A 16,895-nucleotide genomic window follows, 5' to 3' on the forward strand; every position below is an offset into this window, starting at 1 on the left:
GTATTAAATCTGTAGCGTATTACACTGCCAGCTTATTGGGAAATAATGATTTAGTACAGGACCACAGCATCTAGTGATGAAAGGCTTAATATTTCTCTAACATGATACCAAATTAATCAAAGTATTAATATAAACGTTTTTTAAAAATATATATAGTCAGAAGTCAGAGATGAGTTACTTTTTAATGAATAGATGAAGGAAAAGGTTCTGAGGTTCTACCATCCTTGTTTTCTAAATCTGATTGTAATGAAAAACATACAACTGACATTATACATTACATTACATTACACATGCACTTGAAAGTTAAGGGTTTTCAAGAAAACATAGGTGGTAGATGAAAGCAAATATGGTTTTAAATAAGATTATTCAGGATTTATGGATAACTGATTCTTCCATTTTTTTTAAAGTATATGGCAGGCTTCTTACATTCCTGACAGATCCTTGGATTATTATTATTTTGTGCTATATTCTGAAAATGTAATTTTTAGAAAAAGTATGACTAATAAGTTAGGAAGTATATGTGCTAATTATCTTCCAAATGCCTCCCCATTCCATTTAATGAATACTGCCATCTAGGTGTGAATATCCATTTCTCTTCCCTCCAAAGACAGCAAACATTCTTCTGACTTTGACTTATGTTAGAAAATAATCACTGCTAGATGAAAATGCCACCACAAGATGACTTTTCTCTTCTATTAGGCAAAGATTATGGAAACCACTAGTTGATTCAAGAAAGAAGGTTCAGCACATGCAAACCAAACTTGCTTCTGTGCAATAGTAGCAGCAGTGTGGTGCATAACCCACTTAACTACAACATAAGCAAAAGACAGGAAATGCACACCCATTTGGAAATAACTCACATTAATCTTTATATGACTAACCAGGACAAGATCAAACAAGACTCCTCACCAAGTGGGTGTTGCATGATTTCTTCAAGCAGAACACAATTTTTAAGACAACTATGAGTAACTACTTGGGAATTTGTTAATTATCTTTCATGTCAAAAGAAATGATGCTGCAATGTTATATCCATTTATCTGGGAATAAGCTTCAATGCATTAAATAGCAAGTACCATGAATACAGTTTTGGAAAGTTTTAATTATTCAGAATGTCACTGTCAATGCATATATCAAATGTAGCATTATAGGTAGGTAAATGGATAGATATATTGTTGTCTATCATTTGTTTCTGTTTTTTTTATTTAAAACTTATTTGCCAGCCAGAATTACTACTGTATAAATTGATATAACTATTAAATAAGAAAATGAAGAAAATACAATAGCAATAGCAATAGCAGTTAGACTTATAGACCATTTCATAGGGCTTTCAGCCCTCTCTAAGCGGTTTACAGAGTCAGCATATTGCCCCCAACAACAATCCGGGTCCTCATTTTACCCACCTCGGAAGGATGGAAGGCTGGGTCAACCCTGAGCCGGTGAGATTTGAACAGCCGAACTGCAGTCAGCTGAAGTAGCCTGCAGTGCTGCATTTAACCACTGCGCCACCTTGGAGTTTCAAATTTAATCCTGACAGCGGATAATATATAAATAAATAAAGGACCTAAATTGATGTAGGTACTCTGAAAGTATTTCCATTGCCAATATCCAAATATATCCACTCTATTTGAGGGTCACGTTTTCTCCATCAATCATAATTATATAAAACACAGCCTATTAATAATGCCGAATAGTGGGAAAAGTAAATTTCATATATTACTTTGTTAAACTAATAAATTTATTTTCATATGAGGAAGTGGTAGCCTCCGACTTGGAAATTTTAAAAGGATATCAGATAAATTATGAATGAATTTATAACACATACTTATTACCCCCCCCCACCCCCCCCCAAAAAAAACCAACTAAAATCAGGAGCAACCTTTGAATACCAGGTTGGAACTTAGAAATCTACTTTATATTCAGAGAGATCTATTCACCTCAGAATTATTAGTATTAGAGAAGGCTAGGCTGGAACAACATTTATTTAAAAAATGTGAAGAATTTGTGAGTTGTGTGGAAGATAAAATCATTCAAATTCATTCAGCCTTTGATACGAGCATAACAGTTCTAGAGAGGTAACAAGCTATTTCTCTGAAAGTTATCTGGGACAGTTCAGAGCTACGGATCCTGAGAAAATGGACCAAGTTCTCCATGATATCAACTTTGCATGTGTAGCCTGGATTCATTTTCTTATTGATTAGTGAAATCCTCCAGGAAAGAGAGTGCCCCCCTTTCTGAAAAAGTCATTGCTCAACCTGGCAAATTTAGCTAAGTACTGACTGGTTTCCAACTGTTTTTTTTTTTTTTTTGGAGGGCGGGAGTCATTAAGAAAGTGGGTGCTGCAGAGAAAGCAAATTACTTATACTCTGTAGCTGTACCTTGAAAAAGGCTCTGGAGGAAACAAATGATCTGTACCCTTTCCAGTCAGGGCACAGTATGAGATCATGAGTGAGCAGTTCCAACTGATGGTTATGAGGTGCAAAATGTCAAGAATTAGGATGCTCAGTTTGGTATGTCTCAAATGTTGAGATTTTCACCTGTCCTATGTGACATCTATATAAAGCACATGGGAGATCACCTGTTGGCATAGTGGCATGTATCAACTCTAGGTTGAACATCAAAAGTGGATGAGAATCTGTGTTGATGCCCAGAAGCTGAATGTTGATAGGGAAGAAGACTCTCAATCTCAATAAACAAAGACTGCAACTTTGAGTGTGAAGCTTCTCTGACTTCAGTGTTATTCAATTTTTCACTCTATAATGGAATGGTGTTTCCCTATGCAAATTTGATGTGTTATCTAGGGCCCACTTAGACTGTCAGTACTTCTAAAAGAGCAGGTAGCAATTGTGTCAGGGAGAATTGTTGTACAACTCCATTTTATTTGCCAATTATACACTTTTCTGGGTTGGGAGGTTTTGTGCACTATTATTCATACCTTAGTGCCCGCTTTCCCCCATTTTGGATTATTGTAATACACCATATATAGTTCCAATTTTTAAGTACAATTTGGAAATTTCAGCTAGTGATTAATGTAGCAGCTCAAGCAGTTTTGGCTCCAGTTGATTTGCCCATGTGATATCTCTGAACTGGTAAACAGTATATTTCTGGGTGCAATTCGAAGTGTTACTGTGGATATCACTTTTGAAAGTCTTCATGATTCCTGTAGATACCTGGGTATCTATAGACTGCCTACTCCAGCAACTTTTGTCCATCAATTAAGAGCTGCAGGAGAGCCCCTACTCTTATTCTATCCCTCACATATTTTAATTTGGGGGAATCTTAGTCCAGCCTTCTCCAATGCTATCTCCTTTTCTCAAATAACATTCCCCTGACAGCAGACATATTCCTACTCTCCTGGCCATTAACAAAACCGTTGAGACTTGGCTATTTCAATGATGCTTTGAGATCTGAGGAAGTGGCAACCCTCTTATTTCCTTCTCACTTTGAAAATGTATCTGAACAAATTATCATGGAAATTCCTTATATTATTTTAATCTTACTGGTGTTTATATGCCTATAATATATGGAAAAGCATCTCAAAGGTGTTTTTTCAAGAGGCAACTGGACTTTCTGGTTTTGCCTCTTGAAAAAGCACCTTTGGGACAACCATAACCTGGTTGACTGAGAATCTCCATAGACACATGGAGAATCAGTTTATTCATTAACTGAATGGACTGAAAGCATGTTATACCTTTAGGATTTGAGTGGATGTTAAAGAAAATAAGGACTAGCTATCTTAAGTGCCATATTGTATAGCTATAAATCCAGTATCCAGATGTATCAATATTTAAAATGACATGATTTATAAGCACGAGACATTTACAACCTGGTTTGTTGCTTGACACTGATGCACACACGCGCGCACACTCACAGATATTTATTAAACAACAAAATATGAATTTGTTTAGTTCCAAATGCCAGTTTCTATAAGGTTTGAAATAAGAGTATTTTCATTTTTTTATTTTGAATATTTATTCTTCCTTTATCTATTAGAACAATGAAACTGCACCAATGGACTACATGTGGCTTGTACTATTTCATTAGCTTGGATCGATATGTACCATGTTTTACCCCTTTTAACTAAACTTCAATCATATAAATAATATTATTAAAATGTCATAATGTACCTTGATAGACACTTTAAAAATGCGACATGAAATTATAGGACGAAATGGAGTGAATTCCGAAAAGAAATCCATGTACCTCATTTCCTAACTTTTGTGAAAATTAGGCACATCTCTACTTTATGCTCTACTTTATAATATAAATTATTTTTATTATATTTTCTTTTTCTTCAGAAACTTAAAAACATTTTTGGTCAATCCATACTTGCGTTATAACTAGATATTGTGCCTCCTTTGTTTCTGTCCAAGCTAGGAAAAATGTCCACATTTCATAACCATGTATGAGCTACATTTGATTCCCAGAAAGAATTAGCAGGGTTATTCCTATCTACAGTTTCTTAGCTAATTCTTTAGGATATCCTGAGCTGCTTAACTTTAATATATCAAAATGCCTGCCAAACTTTGGGCAATTGTTTGGTGATTTGCATTACCAACTAATAAAACTATTGTGCATTCTGCAATGCAATGCAAAACAAAAAAACAAAACTTAACTGTACTGTACTGTAGTATATGAACCACTGCCTTACAAATCCATAAAACAGCAATGCATCATGAAACAATATAAATTCTACTTCCAGAGCCTAAGCTGGAATAGCAAATTTCTTCAAATTATATTTCTAATTTCTGATCTGTACTAAATTAGGTCTAAGAAGCAATCTGATAAGGAAAAAAAACCCCTTCTACAATCAGTTTTCTGATGCAAGGAAGAAGTTAAGGGAAATAAGGGCAACTGAAAAGAGTGCACCTACCAGAGCTGAATAAATTATTAGAATATTTTAGCTCCAGCCTATTTTTTTATTCTCTAATTTAGGCAGAATACAATATTATTGTTCTTTAAAGTGTATAGCAAATACGAGCTGAAGGCTGTAAAATATTTAAGAGCTAAATGAATAGGAAGGATACTGTAACTATTAATATATAGAACATTCTGTGCATATGCTTCAAACATTCTACAGTTGTTTACATCTTAGCATCAAAGCTATTGATGTGCACTTTAAATATTGCTTTTTATTTTCACACATAAATAATCTTCTAAAATTATTAACATAACCTGATCTTACAATAATATGTGGCAGACTTTGCTTATGGATATGGAAGAATGGGAAAAAATAAGGAATTCCAGACAGATGAAAATAGAGCCTTTCTTCAAAATGAAGAGGGAAAATAGCATTTTTCATAATACTCTTATATAGTATACATTCTAAAATAACAGCTTCACCAACAGCCTTTATCCCTTTAAAAGTATCTTTGAATGTGGGAAGCACTGCAACTTCAAGTGTTATGATTTATTCCACTACTCCATTCTGCACCATGCTTCCAATCTTGGAACTATATTTGGGGAAGACTGTATAATTCATCATCTCCCAATTTCCTTCCAGTTTCAGTTTCAAATATGAACCATTTGCTTTACAATAGAACAACTGATACATTTCCCCCCTTTCAAAATTGATTGCTGGTGGTTCCAATCATTAATCATCAACAATCTAAGTAGCAAGTTGTCCAAAATCAATTTTATCTTGCTTGGGACTCAGATAAGTCACCACATAAGGGTTCTGCCGCAAGCTGACCTCTTGAAATTTGTTTATCATACCATGTTTCCCTGAAAATATGACGTAGCCTGAAAATAAGGCCATGACATATTTTTCAGGTGGGCAAAAATATAAGCCCTCCCCCAAAAATAAACCCTTGAACAACCCACCTCCAGCCAGGCAGAGCGCCACTCACTGACCTAGTGATATCCCAAAGGTGCCAAGCCACGGAAATGGAGGGCGGGGAGAGAAAGGCACTCATGTTGCTTGGCACGTTCAGGATACCACTAGGTTGGTGAGTGGCGCTGTGCTCAGCTAAAGAGGAGGTTGCCGGGTGGCTGCTCTCTTGCGAGTGGGCTCCCAAAGAGCTGGACACAGCTTCAGGGGTGAATGGCTATGTTGCGCTGTTGCAGCAACGCAGCACAGCAACCATGAGGTGAACACGCCCACGAGCAGACACCGTCAAACCCCCTTACCAGCCGGGCACAGTGCCATTCACTGACCGAGGGCTATCCCAAAGGCACCAAGCCGTGTGAGTGCCTGTTCCCCACCACACCAACTTGATGCCTTTGGAATACCCCTAGGTTAGTGAATGGCACTCTACATGGCTGGAGAGGGGGGGTTGCGTGAGCCCCTGTTCCGCTCCCCACTCGGCAGCCTCCCATCCTCACCATACCCTGGCCCAGCTCTCCTTGCAAGGCCAGAGCACTACCATCCCAGCATGGCTTCTTCTCTGGCTTCCAAACCCTGGAGATTGGCTGCCGAGTCTTCCAGCAGTGGCCGCTCTGGAAGTGTGCTCTATGGTTGTGAGCTGGCTGTTGGAAGACTCTGCCAGGACAGGGCATGGTGAGGGTGGGAGGGGCGTGAGTGTGGAGCGGAACAGGCACTCATATTGCTTGGCACGTTCAGGATACCACTAGGTTGGTGAGTGGCGCTGTGCCCAGCTAAAGAGGGGGTTGCTGGGCAGCTGCTCTCTTGCGGGCGGGCTCCCAAAGAGCTGGACTCAGCTTCAGGGGTGAACGGCTGTGTTGCGCTGTTGCAGCAATGCAACAAAGCAGCCATGAGATGACCACGCTCACGAGCAGCCGCCTTCAAACCCCCTTACCAGCCGGGCACAGTGCCATTCACTGACCGAGAGCTATCCCAAAGGCACCAAGCCGTGTGAGTGCCTGCTTCCCACCCCACCAACTTGATGCCTTTGGAATACCCCAGGTTAGTGAATGGCGCTCTGCATGGCTGGAGAGGGGGGTTGCGTGAGCACTTGTTCCGGTCCCCGCTCAGCAGCCTCCCACCCTCACCATACCCTGGCCCAGCTCTCCTTGCAAGGCCAGGGCACCACCATCCCAGCATGGCTTCTTCTCTGGCTTCCAAACCCTGGAGATTGGCTGCTGTGTCTTCTGGCAGTGGCCGCTCTGGAAGTGTGCTCCATGGTTGTGGGCTGGCTGCTAGAAGACTCTGTCGGGATAGGGCATGGTGAGCCTGGGAGAGGCGTGAGCGCGGAGCAGAACAGTTTGAGTTTGAGTTTATTGGTTTTGTATGCCGCCCACTCCCGAAGGACTCCGGGCGGCTCACAATAAACAAGGGAAGGGGATAAATAAACAAAACAACACTTTAAAATACACAACATTCACAGTTACCGTGGGGCTGGATATTTTACAAGCCCCCCGGCCTGCTGGAACAGCCAGGACTTGGTGGCTTTGCGGAAGGCCGGGAGGGTAGTAAGGGTCCGGATCTCCATGGGGAGGTCGTTCCAAAGGGCTGGAGCTGCAACAGAGAAGGCTCTCCCCCGGGGAGTCGCCAGCCGACATTGGCTGGCAGATGGAATCCGGAGGAGACCTAACCTGTGAGATCTAATCGGTCTATGGGAGGTAATAGGCAGGAGGCGGTCTCTCAGGTATCCAGGTCCGATGCCATGTAGGGCTTTATAGGTGACGACCAGCACCTTGAAGCGGGTCCGGAGACTAATGGGTAGCCAGTGCAGCTCGCAGAGGATAGGTGTGACGTGGGTGTACCTGGGTGCACCCACAATCGCTCACGCTGCGTTCTGGACTAACTGAAGTCTTCGAACACTCTTCAAGGGCAGCCCCATGTAGAGCGTGTTACAGTAATCCAGTCTTGAGGTCACAAGAGTGTGAGTGACTGTGTGAAGGGCCCCCCGATCCAGGTAGGGTCACAATTGGTGCACCAGGCGAACCTGGGCAAAGGTCCCCCTGGTCACAGCTGACAACTGGTGTTCTAAAGTCAGCTGGGGATCCAGGAGGACACCCAAATTGCGGACCCTCTCTGAGGGGCATATAATTTCACCCCCCAGCTTGAGAGATGGAATACTTGGCCAATCTTTGGGAGGGAACATCAGAAGCCACTCGGTCTTGTCTGGATTGAGTGCCAACTTGTTTACTCCTATCCTGACCCTAACAGCCTCCAGGCACTGGCACATCACTTCTACTGCTTTGCTGAGTTGGCACGGGGCGGACAGATACAACTGCGTATCGTCCGCATATTGGTGGTACTTAATCCCATGCCGGCGTATGATCTCACCCAGCGGCTTCATGTAGATGTTAAATAGGAGGGGGGACAGGACCGAACCCTGTGGCACCCCATAATTGAGGGGCCTTGGGGTCGACCTCTGCCCTCCGACCAACACCGACTGCGACCTGTCCGAGAGGTAGGAGGAGAACCACCGAAGGACGGTGACTCCCACTCCCACCTCTCGCAACCGTTGCAGAAGGAAACCATGGTCGATGGTATCGAAGGCCCCTGAGAGGTCAAGGAGCACAAGGATAGAGGGGTGACCCCTATCCCTGGCTCGCCAGAGATCACCGATCAGCGCGACCAAAGCAGTTTCAGTGCTATAACCAGGCCTGAAGCCCGACTGAAAGGGATCCAGATAATCGGTTTCATCCAAGGACCGTCGGAGTTGAGAGGCCACCACTTTCTCAACAACCTTCCCAACAAAGGGCAGGTTGGAGATTGGACGATAGTTGCTCAAAATGGCTGGGTCCAGAGATGGTTTCTTCAGGAGGGGTCTCACCACTGCGTCCTTTAGGAGGGGCGGGAAAATTCCCTCCCAGAGAGAGGTGTTAACTATCATCCGGATCCAGCCGCGTGTCACCTCCCTGCTGGTCGAGACCAGCCAGGAGGGGCACGGGTCCAGTATACAAGTGGAGGCACTCACCGCTCCCATGGCCTTGTCTACTTCATCAGGAGAAACAAGTTGAAACTCAATCCATAAAGTATGCTCAAGACCTACCGTGCAATTGGAGTCCAACTCTGTCCGAATCCGAGCGACTTTATGCGTTAAATACTGAACAAATTCCTCAGCTCTACCTTGTAAAGGGTCATCTGCATCCCTCCCTTTCAAGAGGGAGCGGGTTATTCTAAACAAGGCGGCTGGGCACGATTCAGCGGATGCAATAAGGGTGGCAAAATGCAAACATTTCGCCGCCCATATTGCCACGAGATAGGCTCTAATAAAGGCTCTCATCAGTGCTCGGTCTAACTCAGATTTACTGGCCCTCCAGCGGCGCTCTAGGCATCTCTTTTGGCGCTTCATCTCCCGGAGTTCCTCGGTAAACCAAGGGGCCCTCCTGGATCCGCTGCCTCGGAGAGGTCGCAAAGGCGCAATCCGGTTTAGAGCCCCTGCCGCCGTTGTATTCCAGGCAGTGACTAAGGACTCCACCGGATTGTGGATGAGAGTGTCAGCTTTTTTTCCAAGCGCCGTCTGAAATCCCATAGGGTCCATCAGGCGCCTGGGGCGGAATCACCTAATCAGTTCTCCCTCCCTATAGTGGGGGATTGGTTTCCGAAAGTCAAGCCTCAGTAGGAAGTGATCAGACCATGACAAGGGCAAGGTCTTAATGCCCTTCAACTCTAGATCACATCTCCACTGCTCCGAGAGGAATACGAGGTCAAGCGTGTGACCCGCTGAAGGAGTCGAACCCCGAATTACTTGGGTCAAGTCCATGGCTGTCATGGAAGCCACGAACTCCTGCACCCCATCAGAGCGTTCACCAAGTGTAGGCAGGTTGAAATCCCCCAGAACCATAAGCCTGGGGAACTCTACCGCCAACTCAGCTACTGACTCGAGGAGCAAGAGGAGGGCTGTTGCAACGCTGTTGGGAGGTAGGTACGTTAGCAACAAACCCACTTGACCACCAAGGTCCAACTTCATCAACAGAGGCTCACACCCGACAAGCTCCGGAGCAGGGATCCTACGAGGAATTAAAGACCTTTGGACGATGACAGCCACTCCCCCACCCCTTCTCTGGGGTCGCGGCTGATGAAGCACCTGAAATCCTTCTGGGCACATTTCAGTGAGGGGGACTCCTCCCTCAGGGCCCATCCAGGTTTCAGTAATACATACCAGGTCTGCCCCGTCTAAAATTAGGTCCCGGACAAGGGGAGCTTTGTGAACCACAGACCTGGCATTTAGCAACAACAGCCTGAGACCAGGGCCCTGACAGTTCTCGCCATCTGGCCCTGGAGTGGAACTAGCAGGGCCGGAAGGAGGGATCTCTGTGATGTAGCGAACCCTCCTTCCCCGGTAATGGCTAGCCCTGAAGTTCCCATTGTACCTGCCTCTCCCCATAGTGACCGTAATGCTCCGGCCCACCGCCACACCTGTAGACCCCATATCCCCTCCCACAGCCTCCGCTCCATCCGGCAGGTGATTTTTGTCACTCATTCTGGGACGGGAGGTAGGTCTTGGCCCCCTACCACCTCTGCAATAGCACTCAGTGGAGGAGGCACCAGGCTGTACTCTCAGTCCTCACATACATACACAGCCACTCATCCATGCAATCCCCACGTATGTTAATTAAACACAAAAAATACAACAATATGAGGTTAAAAAGGTGGGTACAAACATCAGCCAGGCACACCATTCTCTTGTGAGTGGGCTCTTCGGGAGCCCACTCACAAGAGAACAGCCATCCGACAACCCCAAAACAATAATCTCTCCCCTGATAATAAGGCCCAAGCCATATTTTGGGGGTCAAAAGAAAATAAGCCCCTGTCTTATTTTCAGGGTAACGCAGTAGGTTTTATTCAAAGATCAATGAACTCAAAGTTAATGGTGGGATTTTATTCCACCTTATTTAGCCAGACTGTCAGGGATTGCTTTCAAGATGTTTCTTAAGACTTAGGGAATGAAAATAATGGTGGTGAAGGGAAACGCCAGATTGCCCTATTGCGGGTAAAGTGATACAACCGGTTCATTCTATCAATTTATATTTTATTACATAAATTCAAAAGCAGAGTATACAGTATAAAAGAGAACAGATAAATGGGTAGATGGTCTCACAATCCTCTGGTCTACCATTGGGAGTCAAGATTATAGTTTGAGCAACAATAGAGAGATTAACTAGCACAGATTATCCTGGGCATTGGAAAGATTTTTTTTTTATCATTAACTTCGCTAAATTCTGTGATAAAATATGACAGCCCACTACTTGGAGATAAAACTATTATGGAGATAGAATCTATTCACTCTAAGTGTACCACTTCACAAAAAATGAAATAGATGCCTGTGTGTTCAGCACAAGGACACACATCGTGCCTTCTCCAAAAGCTTCTACCACACTTAGGCAGCTCTTGGCAAGATCACAATTCGCAGCTTGTTATAGAAACCAATGAACAAGTGTATATCAAAGCTCAGTTCAGTTAAACTAAATGAAGGCAAAAATCAAACCAAGAAGAATTAATGTAATTGATAAGACACATTTTTTAAACACAAGTCCAATTAATGTGGGAACTTACAGATGATAAGGCATTCTTCAGTCCAATTATCTGAGCAGATGGAGATGCGAGTGAATCATGGTCAAACATCTGCTTCAGCTTCTCTTTTTCTGTTGAAATCGTACTAAAAGCTGACTTTAAGGTAAAGTACACTACAAAAATAGTTGAAAAAAATTACAGAAATGAAATGATTTGTAGGTCAAAATGTAGAACTATCACAATGAAGACAAAGAACACTAAGCAAGCAAACCAACCCAAATCTTGTGATTAATGCCTTAAAAGTTGGGTATAAAAGAATACTTGTCTCATTTGGGGAAAAAAAAGTCCCTGAAAAATCAATCAAATAAATTTAGATGGGAAAAACTTTATTGGCACAATAGTTAAGTTACTGCTTTGTTTATTTTGTAAATAAATAGATGACAAATGCCATTTTTCTTTGCCTTGGAGCTCCTCAACATTTTTTTCTATTTTGTTTTAATTAAAATAGCTTACTCTCATAGCAACTCTTTACATCACCATGCTAAAGCTGAAATTCAGCAGGCCACTTGGAGACTCTGTACAAGTAAACCTAAGGCAACCTACTATTACATATTTAGATAAAGGTTTTAACAAATGTCTGTTGTTGGGGGGGGGGGAATAATGAAGATAAATATTTATAAAATACCTCTTGTGGTCTCCATAATAGTCCAACATTCAGTATTCATACAGTGTTCACCAAGTTTGATTTTCATTAACCTACAAACTGTTTTCACCATCTTTTTATTGGGGACAAATCCCAATTACCTTTGTGAGCTATGTGACACAAGTCCTCTTGCAATTTAGAAAATTCTGATGTCACCTCAGAACCATTTGAATACATTTTTTCATCCCCATAATCTAATGTAGATAAATTAGGATTTGAAGCATGCAGCCTTAGTGGAGCAGAAAGAACAGCTGGTACCTGCAAAGAACATACATTATAATTATTTCTATGTTTCCATTCAGTTATGCCAATTTTCAGAGACTACCTGGATATGTTTGGAGTTTTCTTGGCAGTATTTCAATATTTGCCATTGTCTTCTTTCTAGGGCTGAGAGATAGTGGCTGGCCCAAGGTCACCCAGCTAGCTTTGTGCCTAAGGTGACACTAGAATTCAAAGTTTCTCAGTTTTTAGCATGACACCTTAACCAATAAACAAAAATGATGTATACAAACTCCTACATGAATGAAACAAAACATTAATCTTGCTGCTATATCTGAAATAATGCCAAAAATGGCCATTACACCTGTCTGTTTGGTTCTTTTGCCCTGCAGTTTCTTTTCCCACAATAGATTATTTAAAAAACACATGTTCCCTTTCTGTTAAAAATAACACTGTGATACTTAGATCTCTACCTAAGATACTTCTTTAAATCAATTTCAATAGTTTAGTGTTTATTATGAAAATTACAGAATTTTGTGAAAGTGTAAAAACATTTCTTGTAAAAATGTTCAAATGAAGTGGAAGAGGAAACATAGCCTTTTTGAGGATTAAAAATATACTATGGAATGGGTGAATAAAACTAATAAAGGACCTCCCAGTGGAATGCATGGGATTAAAAATAAAATTTGGGGGATATAATATAATTTAGAATGAAGTAAGGAAATACTGGAAGGAGTTTTTCTTTATTTTTTTAAAGAGAAATTATGCATGGAAATTTTAGGATATGTTGAAGATGTTAAAATCCAAGAAATGTTTGAAAAGGAAGATGTTAATGTCATGAGAATGCTAAAAAATGGTAATTATGTATGTTTAGATAACAGAGTATAACTGAACAAATGTTAAAATATTCATGTTTTTTTTTATAGAGTGCCTGTAAACAATTTGTTTAATATATATGTGGGTTGTAGGTTGTAGGTTTATTAAACTTGTATGCCGCCCTATTCCCATAGGGACTCAGGGCGGCTAACAAACCAAGGGGAAGGGAACAATACAAGAACAAACAAGACGAGAAACAAATTACAAAGAACAGATTTTAAAAACTCACAACAGTCACAACAGTCACAACAATTCGAGTGGGGCTGGGAACTCATCAGCCCCAGGCCTGCCGGAACAGCCAGGTCTTGACGGCTTTGCGGAAAGCCTGAAGGGTGGTGAGGGTCCGAATCTCCATGGGGAGGTCGTTCCAGAGGGCTGGAGCAGCCACAGAGAAGGCTCTCCTCCGAGTAGTCGACAGTTGACATTGGCCGGTGGATGGAATTCGGAGGAGGCCTAGTCTGTGGTATCTGATAGGTCTTTGGGAGGTAATTGGCAGGAGGCGGTCTCTCAAGTACCCAGGTCCGATACCATGTAGGGCTTTATAAGTAACGACTAGCACCTTGAAGCGCGTCCAGAGACCAATAGGCAGCCAGTGCAGCTTGCGGAGGATAGGTGTAACGTGAGTGAACCGAGGTGCACCCACAATCGCTTGAGCGGCTGCATTCTGGACAAGCTGAAGTCTCCGAATGCTCTTCAAGGACTGCCCCATGTAGAGTGCATTACAGTAGTCCAGTCTTGAGGTCACAAGGGCATGAGTGACTGTTCTGAGAGTCTCCTGGTTCAGATAGGGACGCAATTGGTGCACCAGGTGAACCTGGGCAAATGTCCCCCTGGTCACAGCCAACAAATGGTGTTCTAAAGTCAGCTGTGGATCCAAGAGGACTCCCAAATTGCGAACCCTGTCTGAGGGGCGTACAATTTCAACCCCCAGCCTGAGAGTTGGAAAACAAGGCCAATTAGTGGGAGGGAAAAACACAAGCCACTCGGTCTTGTCGGGATTGAGTGCAAGTTTGTTTACACCCATCCAGACCCTAACAGCCTCCAGGCACTGGCACATCGCGTCCACCGCTTCACTGAGTTGGCACAGGGCAGACAGATACAACTGTGTTTCGTTCGCATATTGGTGGTATTTTACCCCGTGCCGCCGAATGATCTCACCCAGTGGCTTCATGTAGATGTTAAACAGAAGGGGGGACAGGACCGAACCCTGCGGCACCCCATACTTAAGGGGCCTAGGGGCCAACCTCTGCCCGCCAACCAACACCGACTGCGACCTGTCCGAGAGGTAGGAGGAGAACCACCGAAGAATGGTGCCTCCCACCCCCACCTCTCGTAACCGTCGCAGAAGGATACCATGGTCAATGGTATCGAAGGCCACTGAGAGGTCAAGGAGCACTAGGACGGAGGCATGATCCCGTCCCTGGCTCGCCAGAGATCATCGGTCAGTGCAACCAAAGCAGTTTCCATGCTGTAGCCAGGCCTGAATCCAGACTGAAAGGAATCTAGATAATCGGTTTCATCCAAGGACCGCCGGAGCTGAGAGGCCACCACTTTCTCAACAACCTTCCCAACAAAGGGAAGGTTGGAGACTGGACGGTAATTACTTAGAATGGCTGGATCCAAAGATGGCTTCTTCAGGAGGGGTCTCACCACTGCCGCCTTTAGGGGGGATGGGAAGAACTCCTCCCGAAGAGAGGCGGTAACTATCGTCTGAATCCAGCCCCGCGTCACCTCCCTGCTGTTTGCGATCAGCCAGGAGGGGCACGGGTCCAGCACACAAGTGGAGGCACTCACTGCTCCCATGGCCTTGTCCACTTCCTCAGGTGTAACAAGTTGAAAATCAATCCATAAATTCTGCTCAAGACCCTCCCCCGGTATCTCGGCTGGCTCTGAGCAATTGGAGTCCAGGTCTGCCCGAAGCCAAGCAACTTTATCCGCGAGAAATTGGACAAACTCCTCAGCTCTACCTTGTAAAGGGTTACCCGCATCCCTCCCTTTCAGGAGGGAGTGGGTTATTCTGAACAAGGCGGCTGGGCGCGACTCAGCGGATGCAATCAGAGCAGCAAAATATGCGTTTTTTGAAGTCCGAATTGCCAGAAGGTAGGCTCTGATGCAAGCTTTCAACAGTGCTCGGTCTGACTTGGACTTACTGGATCTCCAGCAGCGCTCTAGGCTTCTCTTTTGGCGTTTCATCTCCCAGAGTTCCTCAGTGAACCAAGGAGCCCTCCTGGATCCGCTACCTCGGAGAGGCCGTAAAGGCGCAATCCGGTTAAGAGCCTCTGCCGCCACTGAGTTCCAAGCAGCAACCAAGGCCTCCACCGGACTGCGGACGAGAGTATCAGGTATAACACCAAGCGCCGTCTGAAAGCCCAAAGGGTCAATAAGGTGCCTGGGGTGGAACCACCTAATCGGTTCCCCCTGCCTACAGTGGGGGATTGGCCTCCGAAAATCAAGCCTCAGTAGGCAGTGGTCTGACCATGACAGGGGCAAGATCTCACTACCCCTCAAACCAAGATCACAACTCCACTGCTCCGAGAGAAATACGAGGTCGAGCGTGTGACCTGCCAAATGAGTCGGACCCCGAATTACTTGGGTCAAGCCCATGGCTGTCATGGAAGCCATGAACTCCTGCGCTCCATCAGAGTGCTCGCTGAGCGAAGGCAAATTGAAATCCCCCAGCACCATAAGCTTGGGGAACTCAACTGCCAGCTCGGCTACTGACTCAAGGAGCGAGGGGAGAGCTGTTGCAACACTGTTGGGAGGCAGGTATGTTAGCAACAAGCCCACTTGACCCTCAAGGTCCAGCTTTATCAGTAAGGACTCACACCTGACAAGCTCCGGAGCAGGGATCCTACGAGGAACTAGAGACCCTCGGATAACAATGGCCACTTGCCCACCCCTTTCCTGGGGTCACGGCTGGTGCAGCACCTGAAAACCCTCTGGGCACATCTCAGTGAGGGGGACTCCTCCCTCCGGGCCCAGCCAGGTTTCAGTAATACATGCCGCCCCCTCGTCTAAAATTAGGTCCCGGATGAGGGGAGCCTTGTGAACCACCGACCTGGCATTTAGCAACAGCAGCCTGAGACCAGGGTCCTGACTACTCCCGCCATCTGGCCTTGGAGTGGGATTAATAGGGCCGGAAGGAGGGACTCTATGATGTAGCGAACCCTCCTTCCCCTGGTAATGGCTAGCGTGAAAAGATGTGAAAATCGCATCTGTGTTCTGGAAAATTCAGCAAGAATAAATGCAGCATTTATAGAAAGATTAGTTTATTGAGAGACCATATGAAAATATGGTCTCTCTAACTAATGAATAGAAGAGAGTATAATAAGCAACATTTTGAAAGTGCAGTGTGACTATGCTGGGTAGGAAGGGTTGAGATCAGATTTTTCCTTTATGCAATTTAAGAAATTAAGAAACATTAGTGAAAGAAAGTTTAGGATGGTATGGTATGGTATGGTATGGTATGGTAAGGGATGGGACAGAATGGAATGGAACAGAATAGAACAGAATAGGGTTCTCAAGCAGGAAAACCTATACCATTTTAGATAAATGACTATCTAGACTCTTCTTAAAAACAAGTTTATTATAAGTGTATTGATCTAGACAAACTATATGATAAAGTGAATTGTCTTGATTTATGTGAATTATGAAAATTATGGTGAAAAACTAGAGAAGGCAAATAAATTAGTATATCTTGTAAAATGTTTAGAAGATATAGGAAAATGGAGA

The 16,895-nt window shown here is 44.0% G+C and overlaps 1 protein-coding gene across 4 annotated transcripts in view; it reads right to left on the reverse strand.

Annotated features, from left to right (window-relative positions):
* OSBPL3 (oxysterol binding protein like 3) overlaps positions 1–16,895 on the reverse strand; it is a 102,836-nt gene that overhangs the window by 22,333 nt on the left and 63,608 nt on the right. For all 4 annotated transcript variants that reach the window (XM_032237674.1, XM_032237671.1, XM_032237672.1 and 1 more), the window contains 2 exons: positions 12,170–12,326; positions 11,408–11,538 (listed from right to left, as the gene is read on the reverse strand). In XM_032237674.1, the coding sequence (XP_032093565.1) occupies positions 11,408–11,538; positions 12,170–12,326 (288 nt within the window). The remainder of the gene's footprint in view (positions 1–11,407; positions 11,539–12,169; positions 12,327–16,895) is intronic.

Source organism: Thamnophis elegans, chromosome Z (assembly GCF_009769535.1).
Source record: "Thamnophis elegans isolate rThaEle1 chromosome Z, rThaEle1.pri, whole genome shotgun sequence".
NCBI lineage: Eukaryota > Metazoa > Chordata > Lepidosauria > Squamata > Colubridae > Thamnophis > Thamnophis elegans.